This window comes from Microtus oregoni, unplaced genomic scaffold (assembly GCF_018167655.1).
Source record: "Microtus oregoni isolate MIOR12 unplaced genomic scaffold, Mior012 000050F_ref0000143, whole genome shotgun sequence".
In the NCBI taxonomy this organism is placed as follows: Eukaryota; Metazoa; Chordata; class Mammalia; order Rodentia; family Cricetidae; genus Microtus; species Microtus oregoni.
Window position 1 is genome coordinate 12,750,383 of NW_024543256.1, and position 26,417 is coordinate 12,776,799.

Here is a 26,417-nt window from a genome sequence, read left to right on the forward strand (position 1 = left end):
GTAGTTTATTCATTTTGAGTTACTGTCTGTATAGAGTAGAAAGAAGTTGAAAGTTTAAAAAAAATTATAGTTTCAGTATTATTTGCTAAAGTTCTTTAACAGTTTCCAATGACTTGCGCTGCTATTCTCATAAAAAATCCCAATAAGCTGTAAATATAAAGATTTTTAATTTATTTTGTGTAATTGTCAGGGCTATTAATTATTCTTGCTATGGAGTTGGTTTAGACATTTTGCCTCCGTGAAAATGAGATAGTAACATAAAAAGTGAGCTTACTTGCTGTCAAGTAATTATTGAAAGGATTTTATACTCATGAAAGAATAGTGACTTTTAACACTGAATGCAAATGTGGCCAGATGTGGCCATTTATACTTGCAATACTACCACTTTTAAGTCCAAGGCATTATTGCTGTCAGGAGGAGGCATGCTTCCTAACAGAGTTAGTTTCATGCAAGCTTGGGCCTACACTGAAACTCTGGCTCAGAATAAACTAGCAAACAAAACAAAATAAAAACAAAACCACAGAGCCAACAACCAGAAGGAAAATTTAATTGAGTCTCTGTTATAATAAATTAATTTTCGCTACACTAGTTTAACCTTGAATTTGTATTTAGTTGGTAGCTAGTTTGGGAAAAAATATATAAATGTCATCATTGGTGCTGTCTGTAAAATCCAAGAATTCCTCACTGATTAGCCACTAAAATTCAAACAGGAAAAGAAAAGGAAGCCAGATAATCATCCTGCACTAATTAAACCTAATCATAAGACATTTCACAAAACAAGAATCACAGGAAAGTCATCATCCATATCTAAAAGGAAGAGAAAAGTATTTTAAAGTCTCAGACATACTTTCTTCCTCATGATTTTCCTTTGACTGAGATTATCCAGAGATGTGTTTCAAAGGCTAGCAATGGGTGACAGAATATTTTGGTACCAGGATATGGATCATTTGATGTACAAACAAACTATATAGAGAAAAAGTTGGCTCCAAAGTGAATGTATTTGTGGCTTTAACTTTCCTAAGTCAACGTTTGTGATGAACACAATTAGTGACAGATGTTAGACCCAGGATAGGGAGGGTTGTATTTATGCCATCTTCTTAATGCGTCCTAGCAAATTTACTGAACTTCTTTCTAGTAGGCAATATATTTGTGGCAGAGTGGCACTGTATGTACATAGCAAGCTCACACTTTGGGTTTAAACTTTCTGTATGATAAGTCATGGGTTTGAAAGTAAAGATTTTAGTTATTAGAAAAATAAAATGTAGCAGGAAATGGTATATCCCATTCATTCTTGGGATTGGCCTAGGGGTGGAAAATCATATTGTATAGTTGGTAGATATAGTTGGTAGATAAGGAAAAGTTGGTATGTTGTGGAATAGTATAATATATGAATTTTATGAAATTACGACCAAAATCATTTCATTACATTAGTTACACTTGCTAAATATCATGAAAAAGTCACTGTGAAGACACCAGGGATAATTTTAAGGATGCTAAAGTTGCAAAAGTTAAGAAGGCAATTGTGTTATTGAATACTATTGGGGAAAAGAGTAGCAACACCCTCTATTCAGACTTACCGTACATCAAGATTATTGGGTTAGTTGAGCAAACATATATATTTGCAAAATTGTCATTTTCAATGTTTATTACTGATGTTTAGTCAAAATATTTCATAAACTTGTCTCATTTTATCAGCTTGCTACAGATAAAGCAGCATCCAAGATCTTCTATATACTTGAAGAATCTTTCAAGTAAACATTAGGCCTATTCTCCCTGCAGTGTAACAACCCTAGTACCTGCAAACTTCCTTGTTAAGACTAACAACTCAGTAATTTCTTCACCTTTAATGGTAACAATATTCAAATTGATTGAAGTGAAGTCTATTCAAAAAGTCACTTTCTATAATTTTTCAGATGAAGGAAGGAGCCTGGCAATCTCAGAATTCTAAGTGACTTGACTTTTTTACCTGATTTTTTTCACACTGTCATTTTAGTCACCTCATATAGTGATTTCTAAGAATTATATAAGCAAGGCTTACGTTAAGGCATTTCCTAGACACTTTCACTATAGAAGTCAGTTTGCTCACAAATGCAAGAGAATGATCTTCTGAGGTTTCCCCCATACAAGGGCATTCTGTGACATGAACCTATTTGTCATTTGTGAGGAGATTTAAATTTGTACCTTAGTTTTTCTATATTTCCATTTTATTTAGATTATATACTTAGAGATATTGTGAATTTAATATCTTAATCAAAGGACAGACCATACAATTATCAGTAGAAGAGGAAAGAATCTCCAGTTCTCAGTAATAGTTAATAACCAGAGACCTAAGTGAAATATGAAAACATCAGTCAGCATATAATACCGCATAGTATATTTAGTTACCTCATCAACATGGAGGAGATCTTGACACTTCTACAGGCCACAGGCCAGCTATGACTTGGCAGTTTTGAAAATCAAGTTGGTCTGTTTATTAAAAAAAACCCTCAGGTGTTTGAAGATCCTTTAAAGTTAAATAAAATGTTAACACAGAATATGTGAAACCATCAGGTGTAATAGTTGTAGAAACAAATCTAAGGCTTATAGAAATCTGCATTTATTTTAACTGGTGGCAAAAACAGTTGTGTTCAAAGTGTGCAAAATTAAAATAAAATGTGAATCACACACACACATATATTTCTCAATGGCTAAACAATTTTCCTGTTTCAACTTGATGATTAAACTTGCCAAAATAATACCAGTTCTGATTGACATTCTGTAAGGGAACACTGGGTCAAGACAGAATTAATTTACTAGAAAAAAATAAGTCATTCAAGGAACCTAGATTTTGCTATAATAGTAGCTACATTTCACAAATTCCAAAGAAAAAGAACGAGTCACATGAGTTACTTGGCTCTACACATTACTCAGTATCCTAACACTTATTGAATATCAGTTAACATAAAAACCACAACTCTCCCCAGTTTTCAAGAAAAAAGCATTCTATTCTTTCTCCTCTTTTCTTCATTCCTTTTATTCCCTCTGGATCCATTTCTCTCAGCTCTTGTGTCAGGAAGGCAGCATGTGGGTATTCTACACTTTCCCAGTCCTAAGTTACTCCATCAGGATAGAGCTGTTTCCTTCTACTCCCCATATAGCACTGTGTTTACCTTCATCCTTGTGAGATGTTTTCTGCCCCCCCCCCCGCCCCTCCTCACCTCCTGCTTGGAAATTTCCTTATTGCATTCCTTTGCAGCTGCATAATGAGACATTTTGCAAGGGTTCTACTAAGCAAGGTAATAAGAAAACAGTGCATCTAAGACATTAATTGTGATCGTAGGGGGAGAACAGTGGATGGGAAAGCAGTTGGGGTAGAAGTACATTCTGAGGACAGATTGGTTTTTGCTAGAAAACAGTCACTAAGGAGGTCTTGAGCTCAGTCTTTCAGGTATTACCCCATAAAGACTTGAGATGTTCTCCGACTTACCATAGTTTACAATGAAATAAAAGTATACAGTACATGACAGTAAGAACAACCTTTAAACTACACTGCTGACAATGACTCATGGCTCAGTTACCAGCAAAAACCCTTGGAGACAAAATACTTTTGTGTTAAATACCAGATGTAGACATCCTGAGTCGTTTTTTTTAATTGCCTTGTTTAAGTAGAACTATAGCAGTATGCTCCAGTAGCTCTTAAGGTGTGCAACAAATGCTTGGGCCCATACAAGTGGCGAAGCCTGATGCACTGTAGTTTATGTAAATCTGTTATTTGGCCTGTAATTTAATGGGGCTTGGTATATTAATAAATAAATCAGATTCCACAGCTCTGCTCTCGGGAGCAGACGCCTGGGAGAGACGCCATGCCCCGCTCCCGGGATGAAGCTCTGACCCAGGATGGACTAGGCTAGAATCTCCCCGGTAAGCGCACCTTGGGGTGCTACACACAGATGATTAGAAATGGGCTAAATTAATATGTGAGAATTAGCCTAGAAGAGAATGGGCCAAGCAGTGTTTAAATGAAAAAAAAAATAATAAATAAATAAATAAATCAGAGTACCCAAGTAAAATAAACCATCCTACTTTGCCACCTTTCTTTTTAAGACTCAAACTCTTTTTCTGTCACTAAAGAAGACGAAGAATTGTTTAGGAAGAAAGGAATTGATCTGGCAGCCCTGTCACCATGCTGTGGAAAATACATTGCAGAATCGTCCCTTCATTTTTATCTTGCCAATACTGGAAATTTTTTTTTTGGAACTCCATGGGGAATGGAAATACACTTTAGTCTTATTTTTCTAAATATAGGCTCAAGGAATTCTTCACTTTGTGAATATTCTAGGTGGTACATATAGCTTTCTAACAATAAAAGTCAGATACGTTTTTTAAAAAGGAAACAAAATCAGAAGATTCTTTGATGGTACAATTTTAGTTCTCCTGTGAAGTCTCAAATGGAATTGTTTTCTTAGTTCACATTTACTTTTATAAGCTATAAGAGGTGTAATATATAGTTGAATTCTAAAATTTATTGTTCTAATATTAAAACAGAAGAACTTTTAAGCAAAGTAATGGAAAATATGTCTAAAATAAATGAGGTTGGATTAGTAAAATTACAACATGATATTAATACAGTACATCCAAAATTACAGTGGAAGTCTTTGACTTTTGTTTCAAAATTTTTATAAATGTAGTTGACAAAAAATGATAACCTTATTTTCTTGAATTATGAAGAACTCTTTACCAAACAATTAGCGACTATTCTTTCTATGCACATATAGAACATTAAAAAGCCTGACTATATGCTTAAGTCTACATTTCAGAGAATCCGTATTCTACAAAACATACTGGATGCCTGAAACGAGGATCTAATTCAGCCTACGTGACAAAGCTAGCATAAAGACCAGGAAAATGGGACACAGGAGACACAGGTAGATGTGGACGTGACAGGAGACATTTACCTAGTTACCTAGGATATGGCGTGCTAATGAATTTCCCCCTCAGTTTATGTTTTGATATATAAGGCTGTTTGGAGAATAAACGAGAGGAATTCTTCTTCTCCAGGATGTGAACTTAGGATTTCATGAGGGACCACTGAGCATCTCCTCCGGATAAGCCCCCCCCCCAAAATTAGAAAGCGATGACAAAATACACTAAATCTTTATGATACATTCAGAAATGAACCACATGCTTATGTGTCTAATTTGGAGGCAAATGACTACTTTAATATAAATTCAAAAACATGTTATCTCAGATATTTATCTAATCAAAGAGTGCTTTTGTTTGCAATATTTAATACATATCAAGTAATAATAAATTTACAGCATAATTCATAAAGATTTTCTGAGGGCCTGAATAAAATATTGTTAAGTCAATTAGTATAATTGACTTACATGAAGGGAGATTATTTAATCTACTTGTAAAAGTAGATTTGTTCAAATTTTTTATTACCATTAGATTATATCACATATCTAGCTTGTTGTATAGTTTAAAGGGAATACAGAATAACTAAAAATGTACAGAGACAGGTGGAAAAAGTAAAAGAACACAACACCAAGACCAGAATAGGAAGTGATTCTTGGACTGTGTCTTGGATCTGTTGTTAATCCTATCACTGGCTGTGTGAATTAACAAATTTAGAGATTAGTAGTGAACAATATAGGAGGGAAAGTTATGAAACAATATGAAGTAGGAAAGAAAAGAAACTCAAATTTTAACAAGGCAAAGTTATACTCTGTATGCTCTCATGATATTTTATACCTTTTTTTATTCCAGATCTGAGAATATTTTCATGAACATATGTTTCCTTTAGGTGACTGTCTTAATCTCTCATATTACCTTACATTTAAAGATTGCCTTATTAAATTGAACTGATATTCCCCAGTGATTTTCTTAAATAAAATCTGTTCCACGCTCCACATTAAATCTTTTCTTGAAATCATAGACACCCTCTCTACCTTAGACTCATACCCAGGGCTGTTGTGTTTATCCCTCTATAGGCAGACCTGGAAGAGTTAAGACTCTCCTTTTGAGTGGGGGGATTTGTAAGGCAAAGCTGTTGCTTCTGGTTGTCATGGCCCTCTCCTCATCTGTTTCAACGTGTTTCTTTCAGTAGTTGAGTTGCTTGGTAGAACTAGAGACACTGCAGGTCACATCTGTCAGAACACATGGAATACATTTTGTGTGAGTGTGTTAGCTGATTCATGCATTGCGGAAAGACGGCAGTTCATGCTAAAACACTGCGACACTGTGAGGAAGCATTATCCAGTCCGTGCTAGACCCTGCGCACTTACAAGGAATTTGTTTCTTTGCACTTGCCCATGCCCTGACACAAAGTCCCATGGTGAAGTCTAGACAGATCTTAGAGGGAAAGAAGCAACTCTGGGACAGAGAGCAGGCAGGGGAAGGAATGTGAAAAGTCAAGTGGCTTCTGATATCCAACCCCCTCTTATTTTTGTAATGTGCTTTCCGAGGAAAGCAGTTGTCGTAGGCTTAAAAGCATCCACAGTGAGCTGTGTAGCTCTCTTTGACTTCCTCATGTTTTCACTATATTTTACTGAATAATGATGCTTAGAAGTGTCGTCAGTGGATTTGAGGTACGTGGGCACTAGGCTCATGCAGGTCATAGTTTTCTCATCATATACAGTCCTAGACTGTAGGGTTGACATTTTAAAAGCCCCTCCCATCTATGTGTGTGTGTATGAACATTCCGTGTGTATGCAACTGCCAATAGGGGCCAAAAGAGCTAGGGTTACAGGTGCTCATCAGCCACCGGATATGGGTGCTAGAAACCAAGCTTAAGTCCTCTGAGAAAGCAGTTAGTGTTCTTAGCCTCTGAGCCAACATTTTATTCCTGTGGACTATGACTTTAAACTTGTATTAGTGACCAGCATTGGATGTTTTATGATGCCACCTACTTGTAAGAATAATTTTCAAAGGTTTTGTATTTTTTTCACCTTTAGATCTGACTTATGTACCAATCTATTGAGGGCATCTCTTAGTTACCTACTAACTGCCATTCATGTATTTCTAATACACACACACATACATACAATTTTAGTCAAGTATATTGGACTTTATTGTACATTTTTTGCAATTTTCTGTTTGTGCACTGTAGTATCAGAGAGAGCAACTGCATTTGCAAATGATGTTGCTACATATTTTGACCTATTTTCCCTGCAGGAGTAATAACAAGGGTAATAAAAGTCAGTTGAAGCTGCTGTATAAGCACACATAACTGCCTCAAATTACAGGGCAGACCCTAAGCTACAAAGCCACTGGAACCGCAAAGGCCCTCTGCTGCCTATTCACAGTTCTAGTAAGCATGACTATGACTGTCCCAGATTTCTGTAAGAGGAAAAGCATTAGTTTGTCTGGTTATTCTGATGCTTCTGTAGCTTTTTACTTTCAAAGTCTGGTTCACTATGAATTCATTTACTACAACTAGCCAAGGTCTGTGTAATTGGATGGTTTGCTATCAAAGAAAGAGGTAAAGTACTTGGCGCTCTCACTACTTTATGGCGCTGGACTTGACAGAAGTACACATCTGTGTGTATGTGTATGTATATATACAATATTAATATGTAGTATTAATATCTACTGCAGATAGTTAGTGAAGGTTTCAGTATAGGAGCACAGCTGAGGATTAGGTAATGCTACCTGACAGACAAACCTTCTGTGGGTTTGGCAAGAGCCTTGGTTCTGCTTACTTCTTATGGGTTCCTGCCCTCTGACACGGACAAGCATGTGTCTTTCTAAGACTTGAGGCTTTCTAACTTAAGAGAATTGTTTGGAACTCTAAGTGGCCTCCCAGTGGAACCACAGAGAAGATTGTAGGGTTGAAGAAGGAAAATTCACCTACTGATAAATCAATGTCCTTTGGATTCCTGGAGTACTGTGCAATACTGCAACGTTTAAGAGGTTTTGTCTGGAAATATCAGTGTATCATCGTGATGATTAGGAACTATGGTCTTCCTAAATTTTCTCCTATTTTATGTGGCATAAAATGATGTTTCCCACCACCACTCACATGTCTACACTCTCCACTTGGCCCATCCCCTTCCGTTTTAGAATCATATTTCAATTAAGTTGGTTTAGCCCAATACGCATTTGCTGAATGCCTGTGATCCTAAAGTTAAGTAAAAATGAAAATTTCCCTTAACTGTCATCTATAAGTAGATGGAATAGGTAAATTATTTATTAGGTAAAAAATGTTTGGGGTATCAGATACATAAGTTATCAATTGATTATATAATTTAAGTTTATGTAACTTAGGTAACTGGAGTATAAACCTACCCTTATTTTATGCAAAGATGTGACATAGCTTTGCAATGGCCTGTAAAGAACAACTGTTTTGTAAGTGATATTTATAATAAGTAATATTTATGATCTCTTAAAAGAGTTTCTTCTTTGGAATTCTTAACAGAAAATGACTGCTTTTTGTTCTCCCCTGTAACTTTCCATGAAAGTTATAATAGTTTGATTATAGAAGTCTTAAATCCTAAAGCTTCAATGTTATAATAGTATTAATTCAGTTTCAGGCTCCATTTGCTTCCAGGCACAATCCCTTGCTTACTCTGAGTTATCTTCAAGTGGGAAGAGCAATCACACCTAGGAAGACTTTTCCATTTTTGATGCACATGCTCTGCCAAAATCTTTGTACCAGTGAGAAAGATGCTCATACAAATATTGACATGTTCTGCATAATGCTCTCTGGCAGTCATACATTCTAATGTAATGATCAGTGTGTGTTCTTGCGTATCCTAGGCTTTGTGGGAATGAGAATTTTGTCATTTAGTAATTATCATCGATCAAATATCCACATATTTGTGTCCCTTAAAACATATATTTAAAAATCTAAGTTTGAAGCCCATAAAATTCATTTTTCTTTCAAAATATACTACAACTCCTTGTAAAGAGTGATCGATATTTCATGCATGGCCTCAGTTCTCACCCTCCGTCTTTGCTATATCTTTGTTGATTTTAATCACACCTCCAAGAACTGAATACTCTGAAAACATCTGTCAATTTGGGCTTTTTAAGCTGGTTTGTATGATGGATGGAGAAAAAGAAAACAAAATGAGAAGACATGCATGTCAGAAACAGTACCCTTACAACCAGTCTGAAGGAATAGTTCCTGGGAGGCCATGCTAACCTTCTTTGAAACCCTTCAGCCAACCACGTGCTTTTGTATTTCTACATAGATCTGTTTATAGTAACTATTCAGTTAGTCATGTTGTCTCAGCAAGTGTTCCCAGATACTGCTTATGGCTGCCCTTGTGGTAGCCTTCAAGAATCAGTTGGATGTTGTCCTAGGGATCAAAACAGATGATGAAGGACAACACTGTGTGGATAAAAAGCAAGCCACACAGCTGTAGAATGAACATGAGTACCGAGAGTAGCTGAGTGGTCTTTCTGCACCACAAATACGTGTGGGTGCTTTCAGTTTGCCAACTGCAAACAAAGCAAATGACTGGAGGGACTCTGAATGAATGGCTGAAGAGAAGGCAGTTTTTCCACAACAATTTCTTTAACTACATAATATAAAAATTGCTTAATGGAGATTACAAGGCCATCAAGAACTATCCTATATTCTTTCTAGGGGAAAACATAGTAATTAACTGTTGCAGAATGATGGATTTTTACCAACACAGCTGTCACAACTGCTATTTTAAATCATTTGTTATGGTTTAAAATGTATAATCCCCAAGAAATTGATCATTACTGCAATTCAGTGCTGACTTTTCAGTGCCTTGACGATTTTGAAACTTGCATCAGACGTTCAGCTAACAGAAGGCAGTCATACAGTAGACAACTAATGGCTTATTTAATCAGCGATGTCTTCTCTCCCCCTCTCAGCAAGATTTTACTTTCCCGCTGACATTTCAGATATGACTAAAGCAGGTGTGCTCTGGTGTTCTGTTTTCATTTTTTTGCTGTATGCTCATTCCCCCATTTATTAATATTTTTGTGTTTGGTGGGTTTCCCCAGTCATCATTGCCTGATAGTATTTGTTTATGAAGCTCTATCCACATGAGACCACGATTTAATCTCTAATCTTTTCAAATGCTGCGCCATATTCATGTTCCCATTGTCATCTGTGCCACTTCCGTGACGGTTTCCCAACTATTCCAATGGCAAATAACTGGAACAGACACTCATCTTCACCTAAGCAGCCCCAACGATGAAGGGAAGAAGTACGAAATAAAGAGCAAGAAAAGCTTAATTGAAAGGATCAGTGCCAACAGAAAGGAAATTTGGGCTTGGAGAGATGGTTGACTTCTTGGTTAGTTAGGACCTGGTAAGGCTGAATGTTAGGCGATGTGGACACCGCTAAGTCATATATTTCTTCTGTAGTTCTAAATTCAGTTAGATTTACTTTTGGAATGTTAGTGTTCAAATGAGCCTTCCTTTATTATTTTCAAGACACTTTCACAAATTGTAACTATTCTTTAGTGTAGTAATTTGACTTCCCAAGGGAATTGGAGGAGTCTGACTACCAAGTAGTAGTACAAGTCGTCCTTTAACCTTCAATATTGTGTTCATGACCTCCCCTTACCTTTTGTGCATATCAAGGTTTAGTCTCCAATTAAAGAAACACTACCTATACATTAAATCTACATATTATACATTTATGTAAGTATACATTATATCTACATGTTTGTGACTACTGTCTTCAATTTAGGGGTATGTAGCATTTTTTGTTAGTAAGATATATTCAGAATGCTGATATTATCATTCAAGACCAACAGCACAATAATGAACTCTGCTTTTCCCAGAGGAAGCAAACTAAATAATGCTGTTTATTTGACTAACCTAAATTAATTAAGAACACAAATCTTTGCCAAGTTGAAATTAGCACATTGAGGGGTATATGTTCTCTCCTGAGTTACTTCAAATAGATATGTAAAAAGAGTACATGTTTAGTTCTGAAGACATTATAATTTGCTAGTACAGCTATTTGGGACCTTATTTATGTCTTTTTTTAAAAATAGTAGCCTGTATTAATTGTCTTGAACCCTTTAAGAGATTCTATTAAGGATTCAAGAATTTATATGAGTAACTATTTTTTGAGTTTTCTTTTCCCTAACTATCATAATCATACATATCTTAAAAATTGTGACTCCAGACAGCTTATCTTTCTATTATCTTTGAGTGTTTTATATTTTAAAGATTATTATTCCGGTCCAACTAATGGATTCTGTATATTGTTGATATTTCCGTAGGGAAAGTGGATGACAAAATCCAATTTATAGTTGTGGACTTTTCAATACTCATGAGAACCAATGACAATTCTTAATATTGTAGACAAAACCTGTCTGATTTCTTAGCATTTTCTGCATACATTTACAGAAAAATTCACATGCATAAAACACAAATTGTTCCTGGAAAAGGAAAGGCCACATTAAGCCCCCACATTGCAAATGATACACATCTCTCGCTACAGAACCTTCAGCTCTTATCAGAAAACAGCTTCCTCATAATCAGCAAACCACAAGATGGCACTACTGAACAATGAGTTTATTTCAGAGAGGCGCTTTCTAGATTCTCTAAATAGCTGGTCAGGAATAACCTTATCCCTCCCAATTAATGTCAGTCACTTTCACTGAAATACAGTGACACGGAGAATAGTGACTTGATAGTGGAGAAACTTCATAGGTCTTAGGGCAAGTGATCAAGGACAAAACATCGTAATTGTTATGTTGTAATACACTTCACTTATATGTGATATAAAGGGACTTCTTGCCCAAGTGTGCAACCTCAGAATAATTACAAGAAAGCATCAGACAAACCAAAGCTGAGATACATTATACAATGTGGTTGACCAAGAAAATCACAAATAAACTGTAATATAGTTTAAAGTAATATCATACCAACATTAAATTACTGTTTTTATTTATTATACCATGGTAACATAATATACTAACATTATAGAAAACTGAAAAAGAATTCATAGGAACTCTGCAATATTTTTAAACTAATCTCTGGATTTGAAATTATTTCATATTAAATGTTAAAAAACTCAGTATACAAATGTTACCTGAAACATTATCTTAATCGCAACACTTTATAATTATGTATTTTTAAATATGCTGGACATCTGTGGAAGCTTGTAATGGTTGTCTTAACCTATTAAATGATTTGAAGACCTAGGGTCTAGTTTCCCTTCAGGAATAGTGAGTAAATTCTTGAAACTCGACTTTAGTACAAATTGTGTGTAATTTTGAAATGAGAGTCAATCACAGATTGAGAGGACATTAACAAACTGTTTCTTTACACCATGATTACTAGCACTTAGTGACATTCCATTACCTCACTAATATGTGTTCACAAATATGGTGGTGATGGAGTTCTAATTTTGCAAGGTGTTAAATTTTGCTGTCAGTCAAAAAAGGTGATATATGATTATTATCTTTGCTAGTCTGCCAAATGCTTTATATTGTACAAAATAGCAGTATGAACAGAATAGCAGTTTGACCCGTGAATAACCTCTTAGAATCAAAAAAAGGAAAGATGTAATTCACTGTGTCTACGGGGAAATGCAGGTATAACCAAACAAGGCCACAATCTGGAGTACAAGGTGAACTTGGAATTTGGGAAATTACTGCTCAACTTAGTATATAGTCCAAGAATAATTTTCTGCTAGAGAACTATCATATAAGGCATTCCACTTAGTTTACTCATAGTAACACTGGACTGGTATTTTTCTATTACCACAGCATGAAATATTTTTTTAAAAATTAGCACCCAAAATAAGCTTTAATTTAAAAATCTATATGTTTACTTTGATATTATTATAATCTATGATTTTCATTTAGCCTAAGATTACAATGTTAGACATCATTGTGATGCCAGTAAGAAAAAAAGTCTTCCAGAACTTACTTCATACGATTTTGGTTCCTATGATTCAAGACATATTAAGAAGTTAAGAGCCGGGCGGTGGTGGCGCATGCCTTTAATCATATTAAGAAGTTAAGAGCCGGGCGGTGGTGGCGCATGCCTTTAATCCCAGCACTCGGGAGGCAGAGGCAGGCGGATCTCCGGGAGTTCGAGCCAGCCTGGTCTACAAGAGCTAGTTCCAGGACAGGCACCAAAGCTACAGAGAAACCCTGTCTCGAAAAACCAAAAAAAAAAAAAAAAAGAAGTTAAGAGGCTGTTGAATTAATTATGTGTCACTCTTACCAGTGATCACTATGGAAGAAATTGTGTGTATGAAGAAATATTCAATAGGAAGATAATCTCTGCACAGTGCCACATAAATGTGGTCAAAAGTGTAGAGTCAAATGTCTTCCTTTTGTTGCTGTCTTAATTGAAGATGTGTACTTTCCATCTGGATTCTTTGGTGGAACACAAATCGACACTACTAGTTATATTCAGTAATTTAGATGATCAGTTATGTCCACTGCTTAACATAAGCACAAACATCTAAGCTACCTAATAAGCTTGCTTCATTTCCAGTGAAGTGCTTCAGATTTATGTAAATGTTGATGACATAGTTATGTTTGCTATAAACACATATACCTATTTATTAACATGCTATGACTTTGACTTTAATTAATATATTTTGCTTTGTTAGTTTCTTGGTAGCTAAGTAAATAGCAAACATTTGACATTTATCACTATCCTTTCTTTCAGGGACTCCATGAAAAGACGGGTTCATTCACAGCTGTTAAAGTAATGAATGCCCGGAAGGTAATCTAACCTGTGCCCTCTCTGTATGCTGTGCACTTCATATACTGTGTGCATGGGAGAAACAACTCTAAAGCACTGTGTTGAAGTAATGATTTTATATGCTAGTGAGTTAAGCTGAAATAATTGTAGTTATGTAATCACAGTTAACAATGTATTACACTTACTGGTTTTTATTTTCACATTAAAAAATGATTCATTCACATCATAAATTCCAAGTATTTGACTTTATAGGCCACTTGAGAAAATGCCTATCTTGCCCTCTAGTTTCAGTGGTTATCTATTGCTGGGGTTAGCAACAAAAATACTTCCTTTTGTATTGTGGTAATAGTGTTCTACTCTGTCTTAGTTTTTCCTCAGATAATTTCTTTGAGAGTTGAGGCCATTAGATTGTCAATGACAGGTAGAAGGAAAGTTGTCAAAGATGCACGCTTTTCATATATTTTCAGACAGACAAGCAAGAGACCATTTAATTGGCACTGTTCCTGCTAATATTCATAAAATTGCCTCACAGTTCATAATCTATTGTCAAAGAATTTGCAAAGGACTGATTTCTGCCCTCTTTCTTTAGCTTGAGTAATTCACTTTGTCAAAATAATATTAACATAAACATAACAGAAGTTAAGAAATTTTTATTTTATTATACCCAAAAGGAAAAATATTTGAAAGACTTTCTAGCTTTATGGCACTGCTGTATCCTACAATGAAATGTTACTTTGAAAAGTGAAGAAAGAGTAGAGTACTTTTTTTTTTGCCAGTAAATGTCAAATGTTGCAAACCAACGTGAGATTCAGGGAGTTTAGGAGCTTTGCAGATTTTTAAAGCATAGTTTCCAAATAACCCCGCATTTTTTAGTAATACTTTGTAAAATGCATATTTGCTTCTTTTAACTCAGGAGCTCTAGAACCACATTAAATCTTTGTTGAAATATTTAAAACTTAAACCTCTAGATGCTCAATATTTACCGTCTGCATTTTTAAGTGGAAAATAGCACTTTAGTATTATAAAAATTTCCCATTAATGTGTCATTTACATCCATGAATTTAGTGATCACTTTACACATGTCATAAGAGACTGAATTTTGTCGTGTTGTGGTGGTACAAGCATTTAATCCCAGCACTTGAAAGGCAGAGACAGGCAAATCTCTGTGAGTTTGAAGCCAGCCTGGTCTACAAGAGCTGGTTCCAGGACAGCCAGGACTCCAAAAAAAAACGAAAAAAAACCCTAGAGAAACCCTATCTTGAAAAACTAGAGAGAGAAAGAGAGAGAGAGAGAGAGAGAGAGAGAGAGGGAGAGAGGGAGGGAGGGGGGCTCAATTTTTAAATTAGTACAATTAATGGGAAGCAAGAAAGGAGTGATGTTTTATTCCTCTACAATTTAGTGCTAAAGTAGCTAAAAATAGGTCAGCATAAATGATTGCAAAAGTGTACTAGTAGGTCTGAGAGTATTTTCCTTGCTTTTCCCCCCAGACTCCTTTGCCTGAAATAGGAAGGCGGGTGAGAGTGAATAAATACCAAAAGTCTGTTGGCTGGAGATACAGTGTGAGTACTAAACATCTTCATTAGCACCTCCAGAGGCTGTCCTTTAATTTTAGGCTTCAGTTCATCATTTTGTCTATATTGGGTCCCTCCAAAATGCTCCTGCTGGAAAGGATAACGTGTATATCTTCTACTGTTCATATAGATTCAGTCATCATAGTTGAACACTAACATCTGTCAAAGAAGAGGAGGGCCTAGAAGAAATGTTCCTTTGCATACTAAAATATCGGTTGCAGGGCAAACTTTGAGTGTATCTACAGAGTATAGAAGCTTCTCATTAGCTAGCAACAGAGGAAGAGTTGACTGTACCGAGTATAACTTTTCTCCTAAAATTGACCTTAGCAAACTCCTTTTTACATGTTGCACATCTTCTTTAGAGTGAATCATTGTTGTTCAGTTATACTGATCACAGACATCATTATATATGATCCAAATTCTGCCTATCTACTCTGTATATTACAAAGTCAATACACAAAGTAAAAAGCCACCAGGGTGCTATCCTAACACTCTTCAGATATTTGTCCACAATACTTTAACACAAAAAGGAGTGTCAAACACTTTCATCTTGTAGAATTTTTGAGATGCCCCTTAACCCATGATCACTGGCTTTAGAATAAGTTCATACACACAGAAGTATAGTTTTCAAAAGACCTTAGTTTTCTATCATAATATTATATGCTCATAAAACCAAAATTATTATTCATATAAATATGAATCCTTGATTAATTTTTCTAGTTTTCTCTCCTGCAGTCAAATAAATAAGGTTCATATGTTTTTGGCTTTTATGCCTTAATAAATATAGTGTCACGTACATTAAAAATAACCCCTTCTACTAATACAAACAAGCACATTTAGAATCTTTCTAGGTATATGAAAAATCCATTGCAAAATACCTTCATGATTTATCTGTTACACAACAGGCTTATTTTGTTTATAATGTGTCATAACAGTACAAATATATTCAGAGGAAGCAGCTGTAACTGGATTTGGTAGATCAAAAACCCACTAAACAAACGGAATGAAAACTAAAATTATTTGACCAATTGTGTTTTCCTCAGAAGTGTATATTAATGAAAAAATTTTAAAGTCTCCAAGACCTTTCTGGTATTCTTTCCATATAAAAAAGGGATTTTGCTTGTAGCATTGGTGAATTTACAAAGGAAATTCTGGCATCCTTGAGCTGCCTTCTGACAAAAAGCAGGGGATCCAGGCCAGTCTGGGATCAACTGGCAAGGAGCCAGGAAACACTGTAGCATCCTATTACTGGGAGATGTGTGAGAGTTTTAAATTACCCACTTGGCCTGATGGATATTATGCACTTGTGTGTTTCTTACAAGCTCAACTTCCCGTTAATTGAGAGTGGCAAACACACTAATGCTTTCCAAACATATCTGATCTTCATTTATTTGTTTTGGGAGAGTTTACATTTATGTGGGAAGCCCACTCTTGGAAGTTTTATTTTTTTAAGTCATGTATTTTGAATTCTGTGATTATGTTTTAGTAAAGGAACATCGTTGCTAGCTAATCAGTTAGCATCTCTAAATCAGCTTGATTATTTTAGCTAAAATGTGTGTTAGTTGCACATACACAGATCTTCTGTGAAGACAGGGATATGTTCCTGGTTTCTACTGTATTTTCTAAGTAAAGGGAACCTTGGGATGAAAAAGTGGATAAAAAGAGATGTATTAGTAATACACTAAGTACTTGCTCTTTTCTGACGAAGTTTAACTTATCTTTTTGATAGTTGTCTTTTGAAATTATGCTTCTCACCTTAATGATCTCACCTAACTAGGTGGAATTCAGATATCAATAAATTGGTAATTCTTGAAAAGAGTACTTCAACATCCCCTGAGCACCAGAACCATATCTCAACTCTTCATAATTTTATACTGCCAACAAAGGATGTAGAAGTATTCATTTCTGTAGATAGATGTTCTTTATGTGCTGATTAAAATTACAAAAGAAAAATATGCAGTGGCTTAGATTCAAATAAATACCACATATACTATCTATAACTATTGTGTGTATCATATGTTGCACATATGCATTGTGTATTTTTCCGTTCAGTCTCTAACTAGTCTGTTAGCATGCATAATTCTGACAGAATGTGTACTACAACTTTTTAACACGAATCTGTGAAAATAATTAGTGAGACTAGATCATTACTTGTTTTATAGACATGTACTACTGTTATGATTAGAAAAACTAATTTTTTTATAAACTTACTTGACAAGATTAAAATCAAATGAACCTATACCTTTAAAATGTATTAAAAGATAGTCACAACATTTTGCAACTAGCTCTATAAATGTAAAAGAAAAATTCTGACTAAAAATAGATCAAACATTTAACCATGAGAGCTATAAAGTGCTTTACAAAGTATAAAATGCTTAGAAAATAACATAAAGACAAATACTTGTGATTGATTTTGATTTGATGATGAATCCTTACATATGATACCAAAACTACTAAAACTAAAACAATAATAAGTTGAACTTTTTCAAAAGTAAAAATGTGTGTGCTCCAAAGAAAGCATGAAAGTTTAAGGCAACTCGGAGAATTGGTGAAGATACTTATAAATCCACTATCTAATAAAAAATTTGTATCTAGAATATCTAAAAAATAGCTTACACTTATATAATGAAAAGCCAACCCAACATTTAAACATGCAAAGAATTTTTTATTTCAGTATTTTGCAACACACACGCTAATAGGAAATTGATAAGATAATCTGAAACCAGTTCTCACCAGGGGATTATAACTCAAAATCACATGCTACTATAATGTCACTCGCAAAGAACAGATGTAAGAACTTTGGGTGCATGTGCAACGATCAGAAATTCTTATATATGTCATGTTGGTATGGTAAAGTGATGCACTTGCTGTTGAAAATGAGTTTGGCATTTCATCATAGTATAAAACATACTAGATTCACCGGAATGAAATGAAAACTTTTACGTTAAATTTCATGTTAATGTTCATAGAAACATTATTCATGGTACCCAGAAGGTAGAAATAACCAATGTGCCCATCATTTGATTGATTATAAACCAAAATAAATGAAGTACTAATATTTTATGAATGGATATTTCACGTATAAACCTCAGAAATAGCTAGTGTGATGTGACTACATATTAAAAATTTTCTTTTATGTACTTTGGATAGAATGTAAATTAGTGGTTTCTCAAAACTAAGATGACTGTGGTAGAATTGGGGCCAGGCTATGAACCAAAGTTCATAGAGCTTCATTTTAGAGGAAAATTATTCTGTGATTGACTGCAATGATACATACATACATACATACATACACACACACACATATGTCACTAAAACAATTAGAAGTTCCATTTTAAGTGACTTAAGTCTATATTATGTGAGTTGCCTCTCAATAAAATTAGAAAAGAAATGAAACCACTCATTGGATACTTTCTCATGGTGTAGTGCTGATTTTCAAGGGACACATTTTAAGAACTTCTGAATTAAAAGATCCTTAGTTTACTCTTTCTTTTTGCTCCTAAATTGTAATTTTATCAGATATTTCCATCACTGTTCATTCTTGATATCTTATTTTCAATTACTACAGAATATACTTTTATTATAAGATTTTCTTGTCTACTTCCCCTACCCAGGAAGAGAGCTATATATTTTTCTTTGGGTTCACCTTCTTATTTAGCTTCTTTAGGATATCAAATTATAGACTCATTGACCTTTATTTATGGCTAGAAACCAATTATGAGTGAGTACATCCCATGTTCATTTTTTGGGTCTGGGTTACCTCACTCAGTATAGTGTTTTCTATTTCCATCCATTTGCATGCAAAATTTGAGAAGTCATTGTTTTTTACCGCTGAGTAGTACTCTAATGTGTATATATTCCACACTTTCTTCATCCATTCTACTTCATGTCCTGGCTTTGTGGGAGCCTAGCCAGTTTGGATGTTCATCTTCCTAGACCAGGATGGAGGGGGGAGGACTTTGGAGTTTCCACAGGGCAGGGAACCCTGACTGCTCTTCAAACTTGAGAGGGAGGGGGAGAGGAGTGGGGGGAAGGGGAGAGGAGTGGGGGAGGGGGAGAGGAGTGGGGGGAGGGGGAGAGGAGTGGGGGGAGGGGGGGAGGAGGGGGGGGGAGGGGGGGAGGAGTGGGAGGCTGGGAGGAGGCGGAAATTTTTTTCTCAATAAAAAAGAAAAAAAAAGATTTTCTTTTATAAATATATTGCACTTTTGAGACGAACTGCTACCAGTTTGCTTAGCTTCAAACTTTGTTGTCTGGTTTTACTGTTTAGGATGAAGAGGAGGATCTCAGGACCGAACTCAATCTGCTGAGGAAGTACTCTTTCCACAAAAACATTGTGGCCTTCTATGGTGCCTTTTTCAAGCTGAGTCCCCCTGGCCACAGGCATCAACTTTGGGTGTGTCTTTCTTTGCCCTGGTTTTTTTCTATAAGAAAAGTCAACACAGTAAAAGAGCTGAGATGTGATACTTGTTTTCTGACTAGAAAATTTAAGCCCTCAGCTGTTCAAGATAGCGTGGCAAAACGTATTCTGACTCCTTGGGACAGCATGATAAGAAATGAAAAGAATAACAAATGCCCGACTAGGAGCTTTCCAGTGGGATGGAGGAGGGTACACATGAACACTGTTGATTTAACTTTCAGACTGGAAATGACAGCTTTGCTGGTTTTACTTTTTGCTGGTTTCCAGGTGACTTGATGGGCTAAAAACAATAAACAGATGAGGACAAATTTGATTTAGTACTTGACATGAACAAATAGCTATGTATTAGGTGCTTTGACATTTGTGCACTTATGCATAAATATTGCAAAATGGTTTGTTGATTTGCCATCATGGCTGGACTATTATAAATTCCATATCAAAAAATACAAATTTCAGTAACTAACTGCAACCTAGCCTAGCTAATCCCCTGAATTAGTTACTAGAATTTTTCCCATACTCTCTCCACTGTCTTAGACAATGAGTTTTAGTCAATGATAGTTTTAAAACGAGAATTTGGGACAAAACCTGGTGTAATGTCTTTTTTAAAATAATAACAGAAAGTTTTTAGGCTATTCCAGTGTCAATCAAAAGTCCTACTACATTCTACAGAATGGATTTTGGAAATTAAGGCAATTGTTGCTGGAAAAATGCTTACAGCAACACATTCCAATGAAATTGAAACTTTAGCATGAATCTTGCATCATCTGGAGAATTTTCTATAACACCGAACGCTGGACCACCTTCACAGATTTTAAATTAAGTAGGTCTGAAAAGCCTGTGAAGTTTAGACTTTCTAGTAAGTTCACAGATGATGGTGGTGCTCCCAGATTACTACCAGAATTCTTAGAACCATCAAATTTAAAGATGTTCAAATTAACCCTCTTTTTCTCAGATGTCCGGCAACTTGAATTCTTTATTCTCTGACAGTTGAGGTGGTAATCTTATTAAATATTGTTCCACAACTCTGTGGTTACCATATTTAATATTTGTTTGTATACTGTCTTTTTCATAAAATATTACAAAATTTAGCTTTCACACAATATGTAAAGTTATTAGAAATATTAACTCTTGTTATCAGATATATTCTGTTCATTCTGATCTACAAGAGCTAGTTCCAGGACAGGCTCCAAAACCACAGAGAAACCCTGTCTCGAAAAACCAAAAAAAAAAAAAAAAAAAAGAAATGAAAGTAAATCCAAGGTTAACAGTGTGCTGCTGTGGAGTCTTTGCATATCAGGCAAACTTTTCTCTCAAATACTCCTTCTTTTTTCTCTCCAGTCAGCAGTCAGCCTTTTCCTCCTCACACACTTCTTTTCAAGGTCAGGGGCATTTGTTTTATATATATATATATATAAACTTAAATGATCTTCCTTCTAAATATCTCAAACTACAACCTACAAACATGAATTAGTTCAAATCCCAGCTGCTAATGAGCCATTCAAATGTGGTTCTTGGTTTATCTACTTTCACAAATTCTCCTTCCACTGTTGAAAGTTTTAACAAATACAATACGCTATGCTTTTGTGGATCATCTGCAGATGGTGATGGAGCTATGTGCAGCAGGCTCAGTCACTGATGTAGTTCGGATGACAAGAAATCAGAGTTTAAAAGAAGATTGGATTGCTTACATCTGTCGAGAAATTCTTCAGGTGAGTATATAAATAATACTTAGTTATAATAATTATAATAATCCCTGATCTTAAAAGAACCTAGCTATAAAACAAACAAACAATCACACATATACAAACACAAAGTTTTACATATATACATATACATAATATATATATATATACAGAATAAGACTAAGAATTTTAGATATAACCTGTGATAAGTAATTTCTTCAGAGATCCAAAAGTTCAAATCATAGCCTTGAAAGGCTCTCTGAGAATTTCATGCTACTGTGTTCATCACATTGTGGGACTGACATTATGATTTAATTATTTTTTAAGCATATCACTATTATCATAGATTAAGATGAAGTCTAGTCATGAAAAGTCAGGGTTTTGCAGTGTGGCCCCAAACCATTGCTGCCTTTTAAAAAGGCATATATTATCTTTGAAAACAGCCCCACATTTTCTTTTACATCTCACATTAAATTGGATGAAAGCAATGAGTTTCTTGGTCAGCCAACTTCAATTGATGCTCAGTGCTTAACTCATTAGGGTCATCAAAAAAGGATATTAATAAAATGAAGAGTACCACAACACTTTGGAATGGCATTCTTTCAATTTTGTTTGAATTTATTTGTGCTAACAATGCAAATCATATACCAAGTTTAGATTTTAGTTTGTCACATGTTAGTTGTATGAACTTTAATCAGTTTCTTGATTTCCCCATGACTCATTTTCCTTTTCCATAATATAGGAGGATAGCATATTCTCCAAAGAGATTCTGGGATAAGTTAGTGATGATTCCATTTAAACCATTAGCACCATGTCTGGCACAGAATAAAAGCTCAATAAAGTATTATTAATGCCCAACTAGTGTCTGGCATGATCTCACTTAAATGTAATAATGCATGCAATGTCATGGTTTAGCCAGGTCTTGGGGTTCTTTAAGTGCTGAATGGGCTGGCGCCAAGAAGGTAAGCCAACACAAATTGTACACACTTTAAAATGAATTTCCATATTCGCTCAAATTCTAGGTCTACAGGACTCATCAGAACATATTTTGAACTAAACAAATATTTTGATAAAAAAAATAGAAGAAAACAGTTAATAGTTAAAATGCCCATGTCCTTACTGTCATGGCTAGTCAGAAATATGGAGGCTATAAAGGAGGATAAAGTTTCCCAATCTATATAAATATTACTTTTTAGTGTTCTTTTTCTTTCATGAGTATTCTGATTTATTTTCCTTTCCTTATAGCCAAAAGCAGTATTTCTGGGAACTGGTTGTAGTCATTCCAGCCTAAAGAAAGAATTTTGTTTGAAAAACCAAATGTGGACAATTTTTCTTAACAAAAGATTTTTTTTACCCAAAAAACTTAAAAGCAATCCTAGAAAACTGAAAAAATAATACGCATCTATATATTTACTTGACTTTTAAAATGTGTATGTATGTACAGGGCTTAGCTCACCTTCATGCACACCGAGTAATTCACCGGGACATCAAAGGCCAAAATGTGCTGCTGACTCATAACGCCGAAGTAAAATTAGGTAAGTTCATCCTTGCAAGGGTTAGGTGAGGAAGGATGTGAAGAAGAATGCCTTTGATCATAGCAGTGCCAATGTAGTATTTGGGTTTGCTTGAAACTTTGGCATGGAACTGACATGAAAGTAAAAGGGGCGTGCCTAATGAGTTCTTTGAAACTGCAAATAAACTAACTTTAAATATAATAGACTTGTGTTTTTTGGTCATTTAGTGCTTTATGTTAGAGATAGCTCTCATACTTATTTCAGCGATTGAATTATGGCAGGTATTAACCATTTCAAAATATTCCTGCCCATATTTGAAGACTATGAAATAGCTTTCAATTGCTTAGACATAAATTTCTTATTTGTATTTATTCTTTGAAATTATATTGATCAGAAGTGATGTTGTAGCAATATAGAAACCAAATTCTGCATTTCCCATTTTCTTGCTAAATAAACAGAACCAGAGTAGAGATTTTGGTCATTAAGAATATTTATTGAATATTTGTGGAACAAATGAGAAAGCAATTGTGTGTTATTGAAATAACAGTAGTTTTGAGACAATGTACGATGCCTTATATGCATAAGCTACAAAACTAGCAACATAAACTACACAGATCACATTATCTCTTAAGCAAAGTACATGAAAATGACACCTATAGAAACAGCACCAAGAAAGATACTGTAAAATGATAATAATCTCCATAATCTGTACCTTGTATCACTAGGAAAATACAAATTATTTCATTGTTGATGTTTCGTTTTTGTTGTTGTTGCTGCTGTTGTTTTAAGACAGAGCCTCTCTGTGTAGCTCTGACTGTCCTGGAGCTCACTCTTGGCTAGGTTAGCCTTGAACTCAAAGATACTCCTGCCTCAGTCTTCTGAGTGCTGGGATTAAAAGTGTGTACCACCACACCCAGCTTCATTGTTGAGTTTTCAATTTTACATTTTATCATAATTTTCTCTTTGCCTTTTTAAATCTTGTATTTTCCATTATTTCTTCTAGATTTTCCACACTTGCTTTCCCTGCATATACGGGGTATATCGGTTTATGTCCTTCATAGGTCTTTCTTGGCCTTTGAGTTGGCTATTGGAGAGTGGGAATGTTGAGCTATTGTGTAAAGAAATACTTTTTTAAACTTTAGATAATGAGACCAATGGTCTTCAAAAATATTTGGAATAGTCCTTCCTCTTGTTAGATGCTCTCTGAAAGACTGCCTTAAAATATTAACTTTATTTCATTTTTCTTTGATTCTACTAAATTATTCAAGCTGCTTTTCAGTTATTTTGTTCACCATATTCCAGATTCCCAGAAACTATTATAAATTTGAAAATCTACTTCATATTTCATCCCTGTCTTATTGTTTTTGGAATTAGTAACCCAAATCTACTTAAGCTCTTTTCTGTCAGTTTCTCAGGATACCATATTAAATATTTTCTTACAATGTATCCCACAGATGAATGAGAAACTGAACTTGTATAGCACAAAGCTAAGATATAGATAGTCTGGATAGTGTTTGTACCTGATTCAGAAGATCTGGATACTTACTTAGCTTCTATCAGGAAGCTCATTTTTCCTTATCAGTGGGTTGGAGTTTCCGATGTCATGCATGAGGCTTCCTAACTGTTACCAGTACATACATTACTAAGATGTGGCTCCTAGTGCTAGTCATCCTTTAGCTTGGTGGCGGATCCGTATGCCATATGCCACATTTAGTAATCAGTGGAACTTTATTTTTAATACTCATGAAAAACATTTATCCAAATCTACATTAAATTTATAACAGCACTGTTGGGTCTCATTCCAACATAAATAGCAGCTAAAGCTCATTTCCCAGTATTCCTGGAGAAGACTTCATGGTAAAGTTTTCTGGGCCAGAAAGAAAATTTGTTATCCATTGTGGCTTTTGTATTGCCTTTCCAAGTTAAAGCAATAACTTACTGAGATTTGTGTTCCTGATTAATTCTTTTGACATATGTAGTGGATTTTGGCGTGAGTGCCCAAGTGAGCAGAACAAATGGAAGAAGAAACAGCTTCATTGGTACACCATACTGGATGGCGCCTGAGGTGATTCATTGTGATGAGGACCCAAGGTGCTCCTATGATTACAGAGTGAGTGCGCTACTTCAGACAGGGAGAATTCAAATTTGAAAAAAAATGTGGACTACATTTATCTTATTTGTGAAGATTGATTTTTAAATGTGGATGTATGTGTCTGTATGAGTGTATACACACATTTGTGTGCAAGTGTCCATGGAGGACAGATAACAGCATGGAATACCCTGTAGCTGGAGTTACAATGAGTTGTTAGCCAGGTGATCTTGAGTGCCAGGTGACTGTGAGTGCTGGGGTCTGAATCCTGCTCTTTGTGATTAAGCAACAAGTGCTCTTAACTACTGAACCATCTTGCTAGATCCAACTATGTCTATTTTAATGATAAAAGAATACAAAGTAGTTCTTCCTTTTAAATAACCTCTAATCAGGAATAGTAGTCTCTATTTCCTATGTGTGGTTTCATAGTATGCATAAGAATAATATTGTCTAATAATGAAGGCAAAGTCGAACACTGGCACTTTTTCAGATTCAGGAGGGAATATCTAGCTCAAGTTGTTGGCAACTTCTTTATAAAAATATATTAGATGGCTTCATTTGGAGATTCAACTTCCAAGAGCAGAGGAATTTCTAAACTCAATAAAATGAAGCCAGGACTGGGGCCTCAAGACTGTAATCCCAACTACTTGGGCGGTAAAAGCAGGAATATTAGGCCTGCTTGAGCTACAAAATAAGTTTACGTTCAGCTTTGTGTCAAAATTAAGAGTGACGAGTAGAGTTGATGATGCTGGCCAGTAGGTCTAACATTCATAAGGCCCTATGCTTAATCACCAGCTTCACACATATAGAATAAGACAAATAATTAATTCTTATAAGTAAAAATTAAAAATAATAATTTAATTGCTTAGTATACTGGAGAAAATCTTTGGCATTCGGCTCATCTCCAAAACCACAGAAAATCAGTGGAATAGAAAATTTAACAATTTGAGGTATATATTAAAATTTCAACTAAAATTTCAATTTGAAATGCACATATAAATATATGTATACAAACATATATTCCAAAAATTCAAAACTCCCCATTTGCTAAAAACTAGAAACCTCACTCACTTACCACATCATAAGTCTCCAAACAATTCACTCAATTCACTGTGATCTCTCTCTGTAGTACTTAGGACTCAATACGTGAAATCAGTCAATTTACATTTTATCTCTTTGCCATTTCCTCCAATGTCCTTTGCTTGTTCTGTAAAGCAATTATTTACTGAGAGCCTATTGCATTTTCCGCACTACAGTGAGAGCTATGAAGACTACGGAAACAAAGTTTTTTTTAACCCATTTACTGCAAGATATGGTAACTTATATCTGTCTAAATTTTGCAGTCTTTCAAATACTTTAACTTGTTTTTATTATTTAATCTGAAAATAATTGAAAGAAACCTTAAGTCTCTTAAAAAGCAAAGTTAAGGCATCTATAAACTGAGGCTCCAAAACTAGAGTATACTATTTTAAGAGTCAACCAGTATGGTGCCTTTTATTC

The 26,417-nt window shown here is 35.0% G+C and overlaps 1 protein-coding gene across 1 annotated transcript in view; it reads left to right on the forward strand.

Annotated features, from left to right (window-relative positions):
- LOC121437191 (nik-related protein kinase-like) overlaps positions 1–26,417 on the forward strand; it is a 97,972-nt gene that overhangs the window by 29,679 nt on the left and 41,876 nt on the right. The window contains exons 3-8 of the mRNA XM_041637044.1: positions 13,609–13,665; positions 15,132–15,203; positions 19,483–19,608; positions 21,231–21,341; positions 22,759–22,849; positions 24,808–24,938. Of these exons, the coding sequence (XP_041492978.1) occupies positions 13,609–13,665; positions 15,132–15,203; positions 19,483–19,608; positions 21,231–21,341; positions 22,759–22,849; positions 24,808–24,938 (588 nt within the window). The remainder of the gene's footprint in view (positions 1–13,608; positions 13,666–15,131; positions 15,204–19,482; positions 19,609–21,230; positions 21,342–22,758; positions 22,850–24,807; positions 24,939–26,417) is intronic.